The 22409-nt window shown below is 42.4% G+C and overlaps 1 protein-coding gene across 1 annotated transcript in view; it reads right to left on the bottom strand.

Moving 5' to 3' along the window:
• The window catches only part of LOC134864325 (leucine-rich repeat-containing G-protein coupled receptor 6), a 36469-nt gene that overhangs the window by 3838 nt on the left and 10222 nt on the right, over nucleotides 1-22409 (bottom strand). The window contains exons 2-15 of the mRNA XM_063883204.1: nucleotides 17936-18007; nucleotides 11105-11176; nucleotides 9079-9150; nucleotides 5812-6027; nucleotides 5616-5687; nucleotides 3544-3612; nucleotides 3040-3111; nucleotides 2836-2907; nucleotides 2429-2497; nucleotides 1979-2050; nucleotides 1629-1694; nucleotides 1457-1528; nucleotides 914-985; nucleotides 237-362 (exon numbers count right to left, since the gene is read on the bottom strand). Of these exons, the coding sequence (XP_063739274.1) occupies nucleotides 237-362; nucleotides 914-985; nucleotides 1457-1528; nucleotides 1629-1694; nucleotides 1979-2050; nucleotides 2429-2497; nucleotides 2836-2907; nucleotides 3040-3111; nucleotides 3544-3612; nucleotides 5616-5687; nucleotides 5812-6027; nucleotides 9079-9150; nucleotides 11105-11176; nucleotides 17936-18007 (1194 nt within the window). The remainder of the gene's footprint in view (nucleotides 1-236; nucleotides 363-913; nucleotides 986-1456; nucleotides 1529-1628; nucleotides 1695-1978; nucleotides 2051-2428; nucleotides 2498-2835; nucleotides 2908-3039; nucleotides 3112-3543; nucleotides 3613-5615; nucleotides 5688-5811; nucleotides 6028-9078; nucleotides 9151-11104; nucleotides 11177-17935; nucleotides 18008-22409) is intronic.

Raw genomic sequence — 22409 nt, 5'->3', positions numbered from 1 at the left:
ATATCTTGAGATTTAGTAAATTGTCAACCTTGGCTGCTTTTGGTAAACATTTTTGATAATAGAAAATTGTGAGAGGGAGGATAATTGAAGGGATGGGAAGTGGTGCATTGTTCTGTACAGCCACAGGTTACACACCTGGGTATGTTATCATCTTATGTAAGTTGTTGATGAGAAACCAAAATACCAGAAAGAAACATTTAGTAAAGAATAACAGTGACTTGATGGTATGTTTTTACCTCATACGGGGGAAGTAATCAGCACTAAAGGCCTCATATAACTCGGTGTTGCCTCTTAGCTTGAGATGTGTGAGACCCCCCAAACCTGCAACAGGTACTGAGCTCAGGCGATTCTCAGTCAGGTCCCTGAAATGAGAAAAATTGAGAAAGAAAAAGAACAGGTCGGGTGTCAGATCAGGCCAAGTCAGTGTTTACAGTGTGTTTTCATTTCATATATTGCTAAGGGTCATCCTTGGTAACAAAAAGTCCTTGTCTCTTAGAAATGTTAAACTGTTCAGACGAGGCTCTATCAAATTCCCTCCAGATAACACTTCCTGTCAGATGTTGTCTATCTGCTTGTTTAGCTACTCATACTTTAATCACTCTTCACACAATGATGCAGTTTGTATTGGCATGACCTGAGATGAATCTCCTGGCCACACAGAGGGGTTTTTCAAACAATAAATGCATATCAGTGTTCTCTGTAGACTCGGCCAAAAACAACACATTTTCTGTGGCAAACACAGTCAAGAGTGGAGTGTTTGTATAAGGCGAAGCCTCTGACATCCAGCTTAACTTCAATTAAAGATGTGCAAATCCAGCAAGCTTCTTTGGGGATAAAGGGAAGCTGCTGAAGGTACAAATGAAAAAAAAACAAAAACATTTGTGTTGATAGTCATACATCTGTGTATACTCACAGTTTGATCAAAGAGTGAAGGGAGGCAAAGGCATCCAGGTGGATCCACTCGATCATATTCCAGCTTAGATCACTGATGGAAAAATAAATCCATAGAAGAAAAACAGACGGAAAGGATTTTAATAAAACTTTGAGTGTTGGATGTTGATCACCACTAGATGTCAGTAATAGGTAATATGTCTGCATTGTTTGAGCTTGACACATGCTTCCTAACCTTGTTGGCTTATAGCCCCCTAAAAAGCACCAAAGCCTCTACTTTGTACAATTAATCATACTATAAGCGATTTGCCTCAACAGTTTGTTTTATTTGGATATATTTATAAAATAGTTCACATGAACAAAAAGCTATGAGGGAAATCTTGTGTAGAAGAATTATGTTTTGTTTTCCATCTCTCCTATCCTAATAATTATCTGATAAAACCTTAGATTTATCTTACAACCCTTTGGCAGGTCCTGATCTGACCAAGGTTGTGAAGTACTGATAAATACGATGAATGGGTGACGTTTGCAATGTGTTGGAGAGGCTACAACAAGCTTTACTTACATTGCTCTTAGGGAGGTGAGCTGCTTGAAGGTGCTTGACTCTATCCTCCTGATTTGGTTATGCTGCAGGCCTCTGTTGATAAAATCATATACAAACATTAATTAGAACAATCAAAAGTGGGCACGGAAACATAAGACTTTTTTGATGCGTAACATTTAGCTGTTAAACTCACATCTCTTGCAGTGCAGAGCAGTGGTAAAAGCTGGGCAGATCTTCAATCTGGTTGTAAGACAGCTCCCTACAACAACACAAAAAGCACACACAAAGCACACATAAACACAGTGACCAGCTGTGGATTTATAGCGTGGGAAATTACGGGGTTGACAGGATTATTTGAGGGAACAGTCGACTCTGTGAGCAAGGCGATATAGCAGGACAATATATTTTTTTCGGTAGGTGATTGAATTTCATAGCAGAGTGATTGTACAAATGATTGCTTGGGGGCACAACTCTCCACAGTTGGGTTTTCTGTATCAGTTGCACCTCGAACTCAACCCCCCTCTACTGTGTGTGTGTACTCACAGCACTCGGAGGCGAGGCAGCTGCTCACATAGATCCAGGGGGAGAGCTGATAGACCGGCCCGAGTCAGCGTCCTAAAGAGAAAAGGAGAATCCTCTGATCATTGTTGAAGTGCAAGCAAGCGAAAGCTTCCCCGAGCCCTGTGAGACTAACTTGGTCAGACAGATAGCTGTGTAGGTTCGCCAAACCTGTCACTGCCTGGCATAGCTAGCCAACCCCTTCTTTATCTGAGTGTCTTGGTCTGTCTCTTTCTTTCCTATAATCTTTAAACACATATATTCTCTCTTTTTTATCTCCTGTTCATGCTTATCTCTCTACACTCTTTTTCTGTCGTGTTGTTTTCAACTCACAGGATTGTGGGTCTGTCTTCAAGATCACCCATCCTTCGCTGTAGTATGTAGTGAATAATACTGCGCTTGTGTGTGTGAGGGTAAATCTGTTAAGACACTTACAAAATTTCCAGGCTGGTGGTTCCTTTCAAATCGGGAAACTCTTGAATCTGGGTTGCCCCGTTAAGGGAACTGCAGCAACAGGAAGAAAAAGTGTCAGAAAACTCTCTCCCTCTTTCTCTCCCTCCCTCTCTCCTTTACAGCTCATTTCAGCCATCAAAATTTTCCTCCAACATCAACATATGCTGTTTTGGCTGTCTCACAAGACATCATAAGTCACACCATTCAACATGTCCTTACAACACACTCTATCTTACCACATCAGCACTGAGCACAGCCATACGCTAACACAACATCATTCAGTAGGCCATTACACATGTCCACTCAACTCTTGCTGCTAGGGACAGAGGATGATTTAAACAGTGTTTGGGCTAACTCACTGGAATGGTTCCTACTGACCGCATACTCACAGTGTGTGCAATTTAGGTAAGAACTGGAAAGCGGATTTTCCCACCAACTGGATGGGGTTCTCATAGAAATGACTGAAAAAAAGAGAATTGAATTGGACATTTTTATTTATTTGTTTAGTGCTGAGTTGTACTGTACATGATGTTAAAAATATAGCAACAACTGGTTTATCTAATCATTTGAGAACATTTGATCATTAAGCTCACATGGTTTGGAGTTGAGGATTTCCAACGAAGGCCCTCTCAGGGATGGCTTTGATATTGTTGTTATGGAAGCCCCTGCAAATATCAAAACATACAGTTAGTTAGACAGTTTATCAATACATTTGTGATTTGTTATGTATGTGTTTGGAGGAGCAAGAGGCAGGTCATATGTCCTCATGTTGCACCTGCCATTGCACAGCTGAAAAACACTTTTGGATAAATGAGATGTAAACACGCACACATACGCTGTATCTGTATCACATATGCACGCCGCCGAACATCTGCTGAAGCTGAGGGGAAAACATAGTGCGTGTGCGTGCATGTCTGTGTGTATGTGCAGGCAAGCGGGTGCGTGGGTGTGTAGCCAGCACCTGCTAAGGGCGAGAGAGATTGTATCCGAGTGCCACATTAAAATCACTTAACGGGATTACTTTGGATAACGCAACCATGATCGTCATGTCAGGCAGGTGTGTTTTTGTGTGCGTGTGTGTGCATGTGTGTACTCACAGTTCCTGAAGCTTACTCAGAGTCCGGATGGCCACAGGAAACTCCTGCAGATCATTGTAGTTTAAATCCCTGAGGAGAAACAGAGTAGTATTATGTAATATGTTAACAGGCAATGATGGACATTTTCTCTCTAATCAAAACTCAACCATTTATAATGTTTTTATTTCCATTTGTGATAAAGTGTTCCTGATTGCATATGTAAGGGTAGTTATTTCCTCTCCACTATAAGAGGCTGACAGCTGTGGAGTGTGAAGTTTGGATTTGACCTTTGACCTTTGCTGCTCTGACCTAATTATCTAGGTCTGTGACTGATTAGTTTCCAAGGAAACGCTGTATCAAAACAACATTTGCAACCATATAGTTGACAGTGCATACGCAGGTGGCAGGAAGTTTTCATGAAACTAGTGTGTTTACGAGTATTTGCTTTATTTGTGCCTGTGTACATGGGAAAAGTGTGTGTGCATGTTTGTGCATACATATTATTTGCCATATTAAGACATGTGCCTCGATATGCTTCTTTGAAGATTCTTAGCCATCGAGGTCAAAGGATGTCTAAAAGTACTAAGCCATAGTCCTGGATGTGTTTTCATTCTTTTCCAGTTTAAGACATAGAAATGCATTTGATGAAATACTTCTAGCAATGCATGTTTGTTTTTCCCCAAGTTCTATGGTATGTTTTGCAAAATGTCTGTTTCTACTCTGGCTTGTTTGCATATGCTGTTTTGTTTTCCAGCAGTCCCCTGGACAGCTCCTCGTGGTAATGATTTTATAATACACACTAGGGGTTGGGGAGGGTTGTAGTGATGCAGATGGTCTCTCGTATTTCTCACAAGCGAGGCCGCTGTGAGAGATTAACCCCTCATACCAGCTCAATCCCCACGTCAATGACACCTGTCATCTTATCCTGCTGAATCATCTGTCTCATGCCGCTGACGGCCCAAACACTTTAACACACACTATTCTGGTCCAGAGAATCCATTCGTCTTTTTTCTCATTCTCCAGTTTCCCTTCATCCCCTAAAGCATGGCTCCCCTGACTTGCACCCTGTTCCCTCTCATTTCCCAGCATGGATAATGGCTTTTAAGTTGAGTGTTAAGCTGGCCATATGCTTGTGAGGGCACAGGCAAAAGTACTTGATTATCTGCCCACACACACACACACACACACACACACACACACACACACACACACACACACACACACACACACACACACACACACACACACACACAGGCAGGTGCCCACACATATGCTCATAGAAAAGGACGGAATAGTTTTTTACACTTCAACAGGTTCTTAAGCAGCAGAGACGGGCAAACTGTGTCTGCAAAATTCACATAGGTGAATTTTGCAGACACAGTTTGCCCGTCTCTGTTTTCTTATTTTCTTTCTCCTCTTCCTATAGATGACTGTCAGTTTCAATATTGGTTTGTGGTTAGGATCAAAGCTACGGCACGTATAATCAAACAACTCTCCTGTAGCCATGCTGAGGCAAATGTGACCTCCGCGCTGCTAAGCAATTACTTTAACAAAACACAGAGGAAACTGTTGATGTTACTTTAAGGTAATCAAAGGAACTTTTCATCTTCACATTCCTGTCATTCATCTGTTGGTTGTGGTTTCCAGAAACTTTTTGGCACCTGCTGAAATTACTTGGACATTAATCATTATGACTATTATTTTGCGCTCCACTTCATTTTTTATTGGCACGCTTGGTACACAAGATTTATAAAGACACATTAACTTTAGGTGTTCCAAGTAACACCAAACACAATGGAATAACGGCTGTAGGCTGAGTCTGAGTAAATTGGTTATATTAACTTTTTGAGGTTATTTTACAGGGAGTACTTTATATGTGTTACTTGCTCTAAGGCAATGTGCTTGTGGGAAAGACGACTATTCATAAATAAGGTCGATACCTTGTCATCAAAAGGCCAACATCGGGTAAACAAAAGATGGAATCATTTGTGTGAATCTCGCCAGTTTAAATTGCAATCATAACTAACCTTATGTACAAAAAAATGTGCACATGAATGTAAGTGTCTGTAATTATGTGTGTGGGAGATACTCACAGTGTCTCCAGACTGTTTAAACCTTCAAAACACCTTGCACCCATGCTCTGGATCTGGTTGTTATGGAGATGCCTGGAGAAAGGACACAAGTATTTAACGAGAAATCAGAAAATTACTTACTCAAAAAGTGTTTTTACGCTGCAATCATCAACACACTCAAGAAACAAATAAGTCAACAAATCATGATGTCACTCACAGTACGACCAGGGCGGAGAGGTTGGTGAATGCATAATCTGGGATGTGTGTGATCTGGTTGAGGGCCAGGGTCATGGCCTGCAGGGAGGGCAAAGAGTCCAGGGCCGTCACTGGGATCTCTGTAAGGGAGTTGTCGTCCAACCACAGGTGTCTCAGGGAGCGGACCCCTCTAAAGGCCCCAGCCGGAACCTCAGACAAAAGGTTAGCATCAAGACGCCTGCAGGGTGAGAGAAAACGAGTTTAGCAAGATAATCACAAAGGCTAAGTACTGTATGTTTGCGTTTGTGCATGTGTAGCTGACTGTGCTTATCAAGCATTAGTGGTTGTGTGTCGAGGCAATGCAACACTTTGACTTACAGGAAGGTTATTATAAGAATTACACATCTTTCATTCTCCTTCTTTCATCTTTGCTGCAGCGTCTTAAAAGCTCCTCTTTATGATTTATTCCCATGCTAAATAAGCTATGTACGTCTAGCTCTACCTGTACAGACTAGTAAGATGAAGAAAAAGCGCATATCAACCTTTTAGGAATGGTTGTAACAGGCCTGTTTTATTCCACCTCTTTTTATCACTGTTGCATAACACACACTTTCCTCCATGCCGGGATGGAGGGGGGAAGAGTCGTAGACAAATCTTTAGCTGTTCCTCCCTCCTTTACTCTTTCCATTAAAGTCCCACTCTCGCCATCAGTTCCATCACTGATACACAAACATAGCATCAGACACACACATATGCTTTTCACACATGCACTTTCATCTCTCCAACTATACCAGACTTATCGAACCTTTGTCCCCCTCTCCCCCTTGATGCTCTCAACCCGCAGGCAACAACAGTGGACTCTGACACACACCCCCCACGTAAATGCACACATGCATACAGACTGTCCATATTGATGAATGATCCCCTCAGGGCAGAGTTGACAGGCTGAGACCACTTCCTCTTGCTATTCTTCTTTCTTTGGCCCTTAACACTCATTCATTAATCTCCTTTTCCTCCCTCCAGGCCCCTCTCACACTCACGTTTTGTTTCTTACATCTCCATTGTTGCACTCCCAGCCGCTGACAACCCTTTTGAGTCTTACTTCTTAACTCTTAACTTACTTCTTTGTTTCGTCTTTCAAATATCCTCCTTTAGCAATATTCCACTAGGGTTATTTCATGCTGGTGCTCCAGCTCCTCCTAAGCCACCTCACCCCTCAGAGGTTTCACCAAACAAACAGCATCATCAAAGTGAAATCTGAACTTGAACTTTGAACTCTTGGCTTTACTCCCCAGGGACATTTTCCATCAGGAGGGGCATATGTATACACTGGCAGATGCTCGCACACATGTACGCATACATGTAAATATGCATGAATGGCTTCAAGAAATGCTCATCTTCCTGAGCGCATATTTTTTGCCATACTAAACATCTTTCTTGTGTATCCTGTGCACCTCAACTGTGGACATTGTTTGTCCCTGACCCAAATCGCAGGATGAAAGCTACGGAAGACCCTTCAACTTTCGAGTTTGTTCTCCAGGGCAAAATAATAATTGCTCCTCTGGGTGGACCTGCCAGGTCTCCAGAAGGTCCAGACAGAACCAGGAATGTTCCACAGAAGCCAATAAAGCAGCAACTATTTCCTGTCCATCACATCAAAGTCTGAGGTACGATTACGAGAGAGGAATAGAGACAGAAGTTCACTTAAAGGATCCAGGAGATCTGTGGTCTTGCCTCCTCTTGTTCAATTCTCCACATGGCCAACATTTTATACAACGAGGTAACCTGAAGGAGTGTGGTTCACTACTATTGTGTCAATCCTATAAAAATAAGGTTACCTTGATAAATGTGGCTTGGGGAATTCATGGTGATGGTTGTCAATGGCTAAGTGATGATTATGCTGCTTAGCCCGTGGGCTAGGACACAAAACACTGTCTGTCCCCTTATGATGGCAACAACAGCACTAAACACTGTGTTGTTATTAACATCTTCAAAATGGTGATCCAAATGTCTAGATTCTCAGTTCCCTGCTGACAAAAGGTCCGCATTGACATCATTTGTGTTTAGATATAGCAGCCTCCTTTGTACATTTATGCCAATTTTCAAACCTGTGTGCTGTCTCAGGTGATGACTTGCTTTCTTTTTACCTGCTGTGTTTTATGTCAGCGAGAGGCGCCAACAAGCTTCACTCTCCAAAGCCTTTCCAGTAATCTTTCTCTTTCTCGCTAGCTTATCATTACTGTAATGACAAGGTGCGTCTTTGTACACGTGTGTGTGTGTGTGTGTGTGTGTGTGTGTGTGTGTGTGTGTGTGTGTGTGTGTGTGTGTGTGTGTTTCATTACTTAAGCATCTATATGAAGAAATTGAAAGACCACACACACACATACACACACATGCTTGTGCAAACACATACACATATTGAAAACAGACAGAGACGTCATCATGAAGTCAGACATACACTCACACAGGGACATCCTGAGCCATCGTGGCTGCCTGTAGCAGGTACAGTATAGGTCCTTAAGTATGTGTCTATAGATGTGTGTGTATGTTTGTGTGTGCGTGTGGTTGCAGGCTCAATGATCGTGTTGAGGGCGAGCAGGCCTGCTTAATATCAGATGGAAACGTTGTAGGTGGTAGAAGAGTTACATGTGCACGCCCCCTCTATGTTACAACTCTGAGTATGTCTGTGTGATGAAGGAAACGGCTTTATGGATATTTACAAAGAATTATTAATTTGGAAAGCAGGGATATGGAGTACGTGTGCAGTGCAAAGTTGGGAGAGACGGGAAGGGGGTGAGGAATTACAGAGGAGGTGGTCCACATGCATCCGCCCAAACATTCTCGCTGACACACACACATACACACACGTTCAGTGACCCAACAGATGAGACAATTATGCCACCAAACACTCTCATTAGCCAAGGGGATAGCGGTGTGGGTGGTGGGAGAAGAATGGAGGAGAGGAGCGGAGGAGGATGAGAGGGGGAATTGATGGAAAATGGGGTTGTTTCACAGCTCATTGAAGATGCTCTCCCTGGCCTGCAGTGTCTGCTGTTTCCCTCATGGCTTCCAGATGCTACCATGAACTGCACTGACACAGTCTGTGACTCCTACCGTCAGTGCAGAAGTATTGGGGTATGCTGTGTAATATGTCAGTGGTACTCTATACCTGCACTGCGGTTACAGCTGGGATGAGTCTGTGGGTGGCCAGGGGATGTTTCATTCCCTGCTCGATGAGGTAGAGAAGCGTGATTAGTGTGTATGTGTGTGTGTAAGAGAAAAAACTCACAGGGACAGCAGGTTGGGTAGGTCCCATGGAGCATCATCAGGAAGTCTCTCCAGTTGGTTGTTTTGGAGCATCCTGAAAGGCACATTATTCAGTTTGTAGGTAATAGCTCTACATGTAATAAAATGTACGTGGTGTGCGTGAGGGCACATCAAGCAGAACAAATAATTCCATCATGAGGGAAATCTGACACAAGAAGGAAAGGGCCAGTGAAAGCTTGAAGAGAAGCAGAGAATGAAGGGTAGAAGGAAAGAGAAGCTCCTTGGGTGGGCTGCTGATGTCATTCTCAGAAGAATGGAGCAAAAAGCTTGGAGGAAGTGGGGAGCAAACAATATCCCTCTCTCTTTCCTCTCCCTCCCTCGCTTTTCCTGTCTTTTTCTCCCTCTTTCTTTGAAGTTTTGATCATCACCAGTCGTCTGATATTAGTGCAAAAGGCGTGTAGTCTCCAGTGTGTTGCTGTCAGTAGCGTTATGCCTTCATTGGGGCATTACGGTGCCTCGAAAGCATCAAACGTCTAACAGTTGAACTTCTTAGTTTGCAGTTATTACAGTATAACATCTATCTTTACTTTGTCAATAAAATGTATTCAGACACTCCTGCCAAGTAGGATAACACTTATAATGTGATTTAATTTGTTTAGTTATAAGTCTGAGTGTATTCCGGTTGCCAAACACATTTTCTTTGGTTACTAACATAGCTCACCTTCTCATAGTGAATTGAATTGACTGTAGTCTCCAGTGTAATGTACAATTAGTGCTTCAGTTTAGATAAATACATTGACTTTGGTCTGTTTCAAACTAAATTTCCTACAGGGAGCATCACTGGACTTCACTATGGGTTTATAAGCTCCTGTGTGTTCTCATGCATGCATGCTTGTGTGCGTGCATGCTTGTGTGAGTGCATGTGTGCGTGCGTGTGTCCACAGGGACCTTGTGGGTACCGTACACAAGGTCAGCAGCCAATTTGTGTTTGACACGGCCTGACTTTAACTAATATATTGAGGAAGGAAACCAACAGCCCTGTGGTCAAAGAGACCGTCCAAAGTATGCTAGGGCATTATAGTGTGCATCATGAATGTTTGCACACGTTTATACATTCAGGATGTGTGTGTCCTTCTGCAGTAATTACATAATAGCCCCAGATTCATGGCTCGTTCACTCATTCTGTCCCAGTGAGTTTCACAACACAAGATGAAACCTGTGAGCATGGTAATCTCCCAGATCCCTTAAAATTTCAAACCACAATTCTTTTGGTAAGTTTATATTCTGTGGCAGGGCTTCTCAAACTTTTCTCAGCAAGGGTCCAAAGGTTTTGAGTTGATTGCCAAGGCTCATGAAAACCTCTCTAACACCCTTGACTCAAACCCAGTTGAAACATAGAAGCAACTCATTAGATGGTAAGACCACGACTTAGAAAGTGCTATGGTTTTTATGGTTACTTTGCATTTTTTAAATTCTAATTCTCATTTAATTCTTAACGGCAGCGCTAACAGTTGGTGGCCATAGATCATAAGTCTACGATCATACTATGAGAAATGGGGTGTTGAGAGAACAGCTTTGAAAGATGTTTTTAAGTGATTTTTTTAGTCACTTGCTGTAATCTCAGTGGGTGGTGAGACTGGGAGGTCCCTGTATTACACCTGTGTGTGTGTGTGTGTGTGTGTGTGTGTGTGTGTGTGTGTGTGTGTGTGTGTGTGTGTGTGTGTGTGTGTGTGTGTGTGTGTGTGTGTGTGTGTGTGTGTGTGTGTGTGTGTGTGTGTGTGTGTGTGTGTGTGTGTGTGTGTGTGTGTGTGTGTGTGTGTGTGTGTGTGTGTGTGTGTGTGTGTGTGTGTGAAAATGAAACAGGGCTTGGGAATAAGGGAACCAGCCCATAAACTTTAACTACAGTTAATGATGCGTGGCCTGTGTGTTTTATTCAAGGCAGGAGCACAACTATATCCCCCCGCAATGCTAGAGTGGAACAACCCACTTGGGATGAAGACTGAACCACTAGAGTGTGAGAGGGTGGAAGAGTGGAGGATGTTACTTACAGAACTTTGAGGTTGTGGAGACCCTGGAGAGCGTGGCCTGAGATATACCTCAGCTGATTCCCTGAGATACGCCTGGGAGAGAGAAATGGAGATCAAAAAGGAGGAAATGAAATATAAAAGTGAAAAATGATATATTAGAACACGCACAAAAGCTATTACAAGTCTCTTAAGGAAGGTTTTGCCATTTACTTTATTCTACGTTTTTGGATTGAGCTGTGATATGACTTCATCCTTGAGTTCCTGCTCTGGGGTTACTGCTGGGGCAGTATGCAAATAACAATATTCGATTCCCTTCAGTGTGGTTGCTATTGGCCCAAAGCACACCCTGAAACATTAACCAATCCTTGGAGCTCTGATGAGTGAGGAAAGACTGAATTGAATGAGACTGAGGCTGGGTCAGCAAGTGCAGCCTGAAAGTATATTTGCTTGTGTGCATGAAAGCTTATGTGTGTGTGTATGGTAAGGTTTATACTATATATGCGCACATGAGAGCGTGTGTGTGTGCTATTTTCCCTGACCTTGAAGTAAATTGGGCCCATTCTGAGGGGCCTTGAGGACATCGAGGGAGAGAAACCACACACATTCACACAAGCAATCCAATCAGTTTGTTTATCAAACACAGCACCTAATGGTCATTTGTGAGTGTGTATAAGATGTCCAAATAAATAACATTCAGTCCAACAGAGTAACTTTCAAGGTCACAAGCTGGAAGCACAATTTGGACACATATTTGTTCTTCACAGCTCGAGACCACCCACGACCACCAACTTTTATTTAACACACACACACACACACACACACACACACACACACACACACACACACACACACACACACACACACACACACACACACACACACACACACACACACACACACACACACACACACACACACATACACAACTTAAAATGTACTGATTGACATCCTCCTACTTACCCCCGTTGCCCTGCAGGGGACATTTGCCTATGCTAAGCATCCTGTCTCTGGCTGACTTGTTACATCAGTGCAAGAACATTGAAATATCGATGAAGCACTCTGCTTGCCTTTCCAAGCCACTATCATCCAGATGGTAACGGTTGACAGCTCACAGCAACTCCCTCTGACATCTGATACTCATGTCAACATGTCTCAGTCTTATTATTGTGCAGTGGCAAACCACACTACCCCACCCGCGCCTGCCAGATCTCACACTCAGACAAGTTCATGTAGAGCTAGTATTTATCAACACAAGCACACACACAAACCTGCACCGGCAAACTATTATAACTGGTCGTTATCCAGGCTATTGTGGTGCCTTATTAGTCATGCCTTTCAAAACATAACCCTAACCCTAACCCAGTCAAAACACATTCAAAACGACTTTGACTAAGTCACAAGGTGTCTCAATATAGATTTCACAGACATTGAGCACAAAGATGAGTTGATCTGCAGACTGCATCTCTTTGACTTCACAAATTCCAATATGCATTATTATTTCACGTCAAAGGAACTTGATTCACTCTCACATCTGATTTTCACTTATAAAGAAACTTGTATACTGCCTTCTTGTTGTCCCTTAGCCGAAGATAGGTCTGCTACTTCAATACATTTTAGTTCCGCTATTGCACAAACTGGTCACTGGGGACCATTTCCATAGCTGCTTTTCCAGAGGTAACTGTTTCAATGGGTTTTACTGAGCTCCTGACGCCAGTAAAATAGATCTGAGCATATTTCTACAAAGACCTCTATGTGGCTTCTTTTATTTCCTGTTTCCTGTCAATGATTAGGCACAGACGTATCGGACAAAAAAGATATTAGAATCAAAAAGAACAAAATGCCTTTCAGTGGGGTGATAAGTAGGGCCAGTAATTTGGAGTTTTAGAAAACAAACATTGTAGTTAAGGCCACGGTATGATGTGCATATCCTACTGCCAACCAGCCTTTCTCTATTACCCGCACCATTGGAGCCAGAACCATTCGAATGGAATCCTGTTTTTTTGGGTTTTTTTGCAGCCTTCATTTATCAAATGGCTAATTAGGTTGATAGTGAAGATGGATATTGAAAAAGGAAAGAAATGTTCAAACGTTGTTGATAGGCATCAACAGAACACTGAATTGCCACTGACCAACTGTTTCCATGATATCAGTGTGTGCGTTTATGTGTGTAAGGGATCGTACGTATGAGTGAATGTTCCCCACTTAGCCTCCTAGTCATTCCACATCAATCTCATTCTAATGAAAGGCGCCTTGCTCTTGTCAAACCATGTCTCCAACTGTTTTTTATTTTAAATAGATTTTGGGATGGTTAACATTTTCTTTGGCGCTTGAACTGCATTGATTCGAATTCCACCTAAGCATTATTCAGCTGTATTGACATGATTCATATATAAGATAACAGAGGCCAGTTTGTAATTCAAACGTATGAGACAGTGGGAGGGGTGGTATCAGACATGAGACCGCCCCGCTATGAGATCTGATCAGTAAGGGCGTAACTGAAGCATACCAACGACTGATTATCCTGACTATCTCTATGTCCTATTGCCTCAACATAATAAACAAAACGACTGAACAAAGACTTATGTTGGGGAATTTTTGGCTTAGGTAGTTAAACTTTGACACAGCTCATCATTTTCTCCTTCCTCTGTCTGCATTCCCAAGGCATCATTTTAAATCATTTTTTAATTGTATTAATTTTAAATTGTTTTTCCTGCACTGTAGCACTTTGAGATTTCTGAAATGTAAAGTTCAATACAAATAAAATGTATTATTGTTATTATTAAAGGTCTTTCGGGCTGGGGTGCTGTAATCTCCCTTAATGAGGAGCAGTTTGGGCGAATTGTTGATGCCATTCTATGACCGAGCAAAAGCTACCATGAGATATTTCTTGTTCGGGGACGTCTGGAAGCCCTTCTTATCTGGAACGTAGGTTCCCTGGCACACATTCTTTTCCATGGACGACAGCTCTAGTTAGATTCAGTGTCCATATTTGTCTCGTTTCGCTGATGAGGAATGTTGATTATACACTCTGAACTGGTTAAAACCTCGTATTGTAGTAGAGTTCTTCAGAATTGGTCGGGCAACCGCTCTGTCAAATCGTGGCTGCAGCAAATGTGTTGTCAATTCTCAGGCCGTTAACTTCATAATAAACCTTCAGTGTTTGCCATCAAAGTTCCAGCTCTACTGTGTCTCTCTGAGTTTCGTGTCAATTGCTCCTGAAGTTTCCATCACAACTGAGACAGCAGAGACAGCATCATATTTTGGGATACTATCTTAGGTAACGATAGGACACCATAGCGGTAGCATGGCAAGGGTGGTTGATAGGAGTTGATGAAAGCAAAAGGCGAGAAGAAACAGGTCTTATCACAGAGAGGGCCGTGTGTGTGGGTGTCTCTTTAAATACATATTTATGTTTGACCTTTTTTCACCCTTGGTCCATCAATAGCAACGTTATCCCTCCTTCTGTTCGGAGGTCCAGCCAAAGGGTCAACCACTTAACCTGGCGTTAACCTCTGAAATGACTTGAGTAAAATACAGACAAGTGGTAATTTGTGTGTGTAGGTGTGTTTGTGGGTACGTGTTTGTGTGAGACAAAGAGACAAGCACACAAAAACCAATGTTGGCAACACTAAAAGGAAAACTTTTAATTGACCTAAATTGTCCCAGCTGTGTGGTGCACCTGGAGTATCGAGACAGCCAATATTGTAAACCCTTAACCCTCGCCTACGTTATACTGCTGGCCTGTCAGCAGACAATCTCATCACCTAGAGGAAGTCGAGCAGGGCAGCACTGGCCTCTACTCACCACTTCTCTCATCTTACATTTGGATTTCATTTGTTGGATATAGAGTGCCTGAGTGTGCTCGCTTTGAGCTGAATGGATATTCCAGAGTCTTAGTCTTGAGCTGATAACGAGAGCTTGCACCATATTCCACGCACTTAGGCTGTAAGATCATGCGTCAAACAAAGCAAAGCCAAGAGTGATAGAGAGTTTAAAAAATCCAGTGAGATTTATTTTACTTTCAGGCCACTTTAAATGGACTTGTTTCATTTCTGTATTTAGGTAGGTGATGGCTACAGATAATTATAAGATGAGAATGACAGACTCTACCTAAATGGCTAATTATGATGGTAGTCAAAAAAAAAAGGGCAAAGTGAAATGAGATTTCCGGAGGTACGAGCAGCAAGGACTTTGATACTGATGATAGGTGGAGAGCATGGTTGCGTTCAAAAATGATTTTCAGGAAGGGCGACAGTTTCTCTGCTAGTTCCAAGATCCAATTAGATCAGGAATAGGTCTTTGATACTGGAGGGAAACATTTGAAGAGAGGGGATGTCTTTGATTTGTCATGTAGATGAGTAACCCTTCTCTCACTCTGAGGGCATTGTTGCCCTCTCATTAATCCATGGCCATGCAGTCTGCCTCTCAGTCGCAACTCTTCATGCTCAGTCTGACTGATAGTTGCGTGCAGGTTTGTGTGTTTTTATAAATGGCAGATTCACTGATCAAAGCGCTAAACGGAGGCTTAATGAGAGGGATCTGAGATCAATAGAAGGATTTAGAAATTAGAAATTACAGGTTGAGAAAGGGCCGGAGGGAGGGTTGACACTTCCTATTATCAATATCAATGCCTTAATGAATCAAAGCAAGGTTATTACCTGCTTTGTGAGTTAATTGAACTCCTTCAATTGAGGTTCAAAGGGATTAGCCTTGTGCATTTTGACACTATAGAAAAGAAAACTATGCGAGGAGATAATTGGTCCCATGATACGGTTTAAGTATGTTAGCGGAGTTTCAGAAAGACACTCTGTATGTGGCTCATAAGACTTTATTCCCTCCCCTTCCCAAAGTGTGAAACTGGATGAAAGCTGGACTTCTTGCCAAAAGCAGATTTGTACTGGTTTATAAAAACATGGAGAGGGTCCAAAAATGAGAAAAACTATGAAAGGCAGTGACTTCAGCTTGCCATAGCCTGCAGTTAAATGGATATGGGGGGCTGTAGAAATGAATTGAAAAAGAGGGAGGTAGAGCACAACATCAAACAATTTATCACTACCAGTCACAACATGCCTAGCCCTTGCTTCTCCCTGCGCTACTAACAAGTGCTGCAGACCCACATCAAGCAGTTTTGCCCTCACACTGACCGTGTTTTTGTTTAGAGCCTCGGGTTGTTTTTCTAAGGGCTGTAACTTGGAAGTTATAATGTGTTAACCATAGCCTGCTATGTTTCATCCTGCTAAACTTCCTAGACTGGAGTGGATGTCAGAAATGTGCTTTTTCCTGCCTTGGAACATCATCATTGTCTCAGCATGTCTCCAAAAATGGTCAGCAGGCTATACAATTCGCTTTAGGGCAGGTACATCCTCCTTGGAAGAGTTACAAAGCAACAGAACGTCTCCATAAAGTGTCAGAACATGAGAGCGATACAGAGGAAGCAAGATAAACAGGGCTGTAAAACACTGGGAGGATTGTCTCTGGACAAACAGTTCAGATGGAGCCGCATCCAAGACCCCCTCCCCCCTTTTTTCCCCAATGCAGGCAAATGTCAATATCGGTGTTCAGCATCACTCTGTGCTGTGTGGTTCTGATTATAACTCCATCAGCAATATCTGACCTTTACCGTTTTAAAGAGAAAGCAAAAGTCGAGATCAGCAATGCATCACCCAACAATAAATCAAAGTCCTGAATTGAATTCTTGAAACTTTGAGGTGTCACAAAACTTCATTGGTCTGCTTAGTTGTACTCATCAGATCCAGAGTGACTGCGGCTTAAAGTCAACTGAATAGTTATGCAGCTAACCTTTTACTTTCATCATCATTAGCTCATGCCTCACAGGCTGCAGCTGCAAGAATTGGCAGAGAAAACAGCGGACTGTTCAAACACCCCATGTACACACACACACACACACACACACACACACACACACACACACACACACACACACACACACACACACACACACACACACACACACACACACACACTCAAACATTCACACCCTCAGGGCATATCTTTGGGCAGCTTTTGTTAAACCTATACTAAGCTGAGTTCTGCTGAGTGGTCGAACTAGATATGGTCGACCGAAGAAATGCCTAAAAAGTTTTGATATGGCTTGTGTACTTTCATCAGCCCTGTCAGAGTGTAACCCATACCTTCCACTTTTTGAAAGTACTGACCAAATCTAAATATTGAATAAAAGAATGTGCCACAAAAGCTGAGTAAAACGCTTGGTCTTGTTATTTTTTATTATAACAAATTGTTTAATTTGTTACCAGCCAAAAAAAGTATAAACAAGCATATCTGTTTTGCTATTTAACTCATTTTGGGTATTGGCAACAATATCAAAAGATATTTCATGAAATCCAATTGTACTTATAATGCTACAAATTGAGAAAAACACAACATCTTTGCTCATTTCATTTTCCAATCCTGTCCTGAAGTTCTCCTTTAATGTGTTGTTGGTCTTGGCAAAGGTTAGTGTCTACGTGTGTACTGCTCCTGCTGAGCGATCCAGCTGAAACAAAGTCAAAGGGTGGAGGGGCAAGAAAGCAGCGGCTTGGATGCTGAGCACAGAACTATGCTCTCTAAACACTTTAAAGACCATATATTCACTCTCTGCGTGAATATCAGGTTCCCTTCGCCTGCCTCCTTTGTGCAGCCATCCCAGGATCTTCTAGTGTATTGCTGCAAGCAGTTTCTTGGTAGGAGAGATCACATACGGGCCAGAGTCATTAATCCCCATCCCTGAGGTCTGTGCGTATCAGCGGCTCGGGGAATGACTGTTTCTTGTCATGTGTGAGTTGTGACGATGAAGTTTTATTATTAATGTGAATTGAGGGATTTCGTACTCACAGTTCTGATAACAGGTGCAGTCGGTGGAAGGCTCTGGGTTGGATCTCACTGATGTTGTTCATACTCAGATCCCTGGAGAGACAAAAAGGGGAATGTCAGTATAAAAGTATCCATCAATTTATACATTATCAATGTTCCTTGAAGATGCTTGGGGCATGTCAAATTACAAATGTTTAGAATGCGTTTTTCACATGGCAATCAATCGTCAAGAATGGGGAGTAGTACGCAGAGAGAGGTTAGAGGGTTAGGTAGAGAAGAGGAGAGGGAGATGGAGAAGAGAAATTTTCCCCAATGAATCATTGTTGGGCAGCTGTAATTTCCTCCTCGTCCCAGTGATTCCTTCTCTTTTCCAGATGTCTCACTTTACCTTCTCTCAGATCTGATCCCTCCATATCTATTTCTCTCTGCTTTCTTCCTTCTCAGGTTTCTCAAGAGACCACCTTCTTCCCCTTTTGTTCATAGCTGTAATGTAGACACACTCCATTTCTCTGCCTCTGACACACACTCTGACGTGAGAGGGTGTGCTGTGGGGCGAGTGTTGACGCAGCTGCGTTGCGGTCAAAGAGGGAGAGGCGCAGGATGCTCAAATACATGCATACACACACACATACAGTCACTTGTTCAATTCACACATGTAACCTCATTTTTTTTAAACCTGGGATAGTATGAGGACAACGTGTCAGCCTCTGGTAGAAAACATACATAACCTTGTGGCCCCAGTCATGTAAGGTCATTTCTTTGATAAACACAATGAAAGCAAGGAGGTGCTACGTCACCCCTTCTTAGCTTTCACAGCCCTTGGGGTCTCACATGAGTCTTCAATAGTGGGGAGTGTGTGTGTGTGTGTGTGTGTGTGTGTGTGTGTGTGTGTGTGTGTGTGTGTGTGTGTGTGTGTGTGTGTGTGTGTGTGTGTGTGTGTGTGTGTGTGTGTGTGTGTGTGTGTGTGTGACACTAACCATTGCTCATAAAGTCAGACCACCAGGCTAGCAAGTGTAAACTGTGCTCTCAGAAGCCTCTTGCAGTTGGGAATTTTGACACACTGGATGTTTGTTTGTCGAGTCGGCCAAGCTGACAGGGGGCTGGTTAAATCTATCCAAAGAAATTATCTTTATTCAGCTTCAGGGCCGATGTGGAAAGAATACTGCACGGTTCACCAACTGTGGTATATGAGTAGTCTGTCATTTTTAGGAGTTGTGACAAGAAAATTTCAATATACCAACAGCATGGTACCCTGTCAAGCATAATATTTAATATCAGGATTTGGACTCCCACTGTCACTTTGGGTCAGGAGGTATGTTTTGACGAAAGTGATGAGCTTGCAACCTTAACTGTGTCCTTTCAATATGATATTTTGTAAGTTAAATAATAACTGTATATAACCTTTTTACAGGCTCTGCTGACATTGAATATTTTTGTTATGAAACCATCATTTTGGCATGATCACTGTACTTCACAGTAATTTCCTATTGCACATGCCCCCTCCTGGGAGGTCTGGCTGCAAAGAGAGGGGTTCAAGGTGTAATTCAGGCTGGATGCTTTCGATCAGTGTTGAAGGGAAAATGGATCATTCTCTAATGACATTGCTTTATTCAGTAACAGAACCAAATAGGGCGTTCTCATTCCACATGACCCGTTACTGACCTTAACTACATGCTAGTTTTTACCAGCATATCTCTGTATTGTCTGCATCTTCTGTTCTGATAGGCAACTACAAGCAAAGGGGTGGCATTATACACGTTTGTTGTGGAGAATTCTAAAGCATATTGACAGCTGGTGGTGGTAATGCACCATAAAAGGTTGCAATATGCCAATAAAAGAGAAGAAGAAGGAGACCGCAAACCAGAGTAGATGCAGTTGTCCAAGCATTCAAAAAAGGCTTATTAAGGAAACACACAATGCTGTGTGGTTTGAAAAATTAAATGAAGCCATGTGTGTTTATAATAGAAAAAACTTCAGATGGCACATTTGAATATTGTTGTATCATTAATGTCCATAGATTGTTCGTGTCCTAACATCTTTATTTTTATGTATTCAAATTCTGCTCCTCATAACGTCATTCAAATCCTTATTTTCATTTTCAACAAGTAGAATATTTCAAGAAACCCTAAATTAAAATATATCTATATACGTATATATAAATAATCAAACCCTTTTTCCTAAAGCTGTTGATGATCCCAGGTTTTCCTCTCAACACTATTACTGTAGAAATTTCATGTAAATTATATATTTTTGTTTGTCTCATTTGGCGCAATCTGCTTTGACTCCAGGCAGTCATTTTGGAATGAATGAAACAAGTGTAATGCACTACGGCTTGATTAAAGTCAGAGGTAAATAAAGTGATAACAAAGTTGTCATAGAGATGACATAGCCAGCGGTAATGGCACACCGATTTACATAATCAAGACTGGTTGACATCACATACAACACAGGAAGCACACAATCACCTCACAGGGCCTCGTGAACAATACACATACACACCTTAATTATATTCATTGTCGCTGTACTAATATTCGTCTGAGACAAATATTTATTGGAACTTTTTCGGGGCATCATTAAATCATAGAAACACACGCACCCGTGCATGCAAACGCATAGACAAGAACGCATCAGCCGGCTTCTGGGGATGCGCCCAAGAATGGAGACACTCCTCCATTATCTGGTCCTGATTAAATAAGCCATAAACAAACGTTGTGTGAAGTCCGTAACAGCGGCCTCACTCAGACAGAATAAACATGCAGCAATGGAGGGAGAAAATGTTTAAAAATAAAGACGCACTGTGGTGAGTCATGGCGAAAGGTTGAATGCAGCTCATTTCTGCTGTGCTCTCCAACAAGCTCATTGGGAAGCCGGAGAGAGAAAGACATTTCTGTTGTGCAGGCCAAGGCCTCCGCTGACAACTTGACATATCGTTGGAAGGCGCCGCGCTATGGCTTGTTTTTAAAATCAAATAACAGCTGTGGCTTTTTTAAACCATGATAATTATGATTGATGACTACCACATGTGCATTGTGTCGGCTGGCGCTGTGAGGTGCAGATATTTTCAGCGCAAATAAACGGCCGCAAAAGAAATGAGAAAGAGAACGCTTAAAGATTTTGCAGTCTTTTGGTGTGTGGCATTTGGGAGTTTCTCAATTAGATTTGGGGTTTTAGTGTCCCGATTTTATTGGCACCTCTAGTGTGTGTGTGTGTGTGTGTGTGTGTGTGTGTGTGTGTGTGTGTGTGTGTGTGTGTGTGTGTGTGTGTGTGTGTGTGTGTGTGTGTGTGTGTGTGTGTGTGTGTGTGTGTGTGTGTGTGTGTGTGTGTGTGTGTGTGTGTTGTGTGGGAGTGGGAGTGGGAGTGGGAGGGAGGGAGGGAGGGAGACTGAGTGCAAGTGTGTGTGTCAGTATCTGTGTGTTCAGTACAATATTTGTTCCATTTATAGGTGACTGCGGTGTGTGTGGTAAGATGTCTGTCGCTCGTTTTCACACCCCTATTGTTCTGCAGTGAGCCGGCAGATGTGGTGGGTAAAATCCCTGGTCGTGCTTTCACCACACACGGTGCATGGGAACAGATTGCTGTGAGGGACATGATGGAAGTTCATGTGGTTCCATCCTTCTATTTTCCACAAGAGATTTCAGTAGGGAACCATTCTTCATTATCATGGCCATCACGGCGTCAAGAAAGCAGCCTGATATTGCTCGCAGGACAACACAACTTTCAATCACCAGAGGCGCGCTATCTCCTCCCTTCAGATCTCCGTCTGCTGCTGAATGATGAACTAAAGACTCCAGAGCAGTATTAGGCGTAGAGGATGCAGACATGGAGACCCATGCTCATCCTTCAACAAACACACTCCCAAATGTGCCTCTTAACTGTTCTTTTTATCCCCCTCTGCTCTGAACCTGAGAATGACTGACAAAGCCCCCACTGATCTCTTTCTGTTTCCCTGGAGAGGAATTACATTTTCATGTGCCTGCATGTAATTGTGTGTATTTAAGCACAGTAGCATGTGTAAAATTGTGGCCAATATTGCAGCCATTTGAGTAGCATGAAAAAAATGCATTTTTCCTTTCCTGGTTCCTCCATCGTTCCATGATTTGCAGATACATAATGTGCTCAAACTGATCTTTTATTCTTCTTTCTGCAAAGTGTGTATTTGTATATAGAGGAACGTTTGGCATGGAAAGACAGCTAAAGCACTTGATATTTGATTGTTTTATGTTGTGATTGATAGAGTACCCAAGGCATGGAGCTTTTCTAAAGGGCGGAATGGAAGCACGAAGAAGCAGAGCTACATTTCCATTCATCAGCCTTGGCCCTTTCTCTCCTTCTCTCGTATGCCATTCTACCTCTCGCCATCCATGTTTCAAATTTGAACTGAAGCGTGGGGTTACACAGTCCGGTAGTTACAATCATGTCATTTATCATATTTCCCTCTTTGCCGACAAAAGAACTACTGAAGTATCTTATCGGCTGTGTGATCAAAGGCAGTGTA

Source organism: Eleginops maclovinus, chromosome 1 (assembly GCF_036324505.1).
Source record: "Eleginops maclovinus isolate JMC-PN-2008 ecotype Puerto Natales chromosome 1, JC_Emac_rtc_rv5, whole genome shotgun sequence".
NCBI classification, from domain to species: domain Eukaryota; kingdom Metazoa; phylum Chordata; class Actinopteri; order Perciformes; family Eleginopidae; genus Eleginops; species Eleginops maclovinus.
This window is presented reverse-complemented; position numbering and strand designations above follow the sequence as displayed.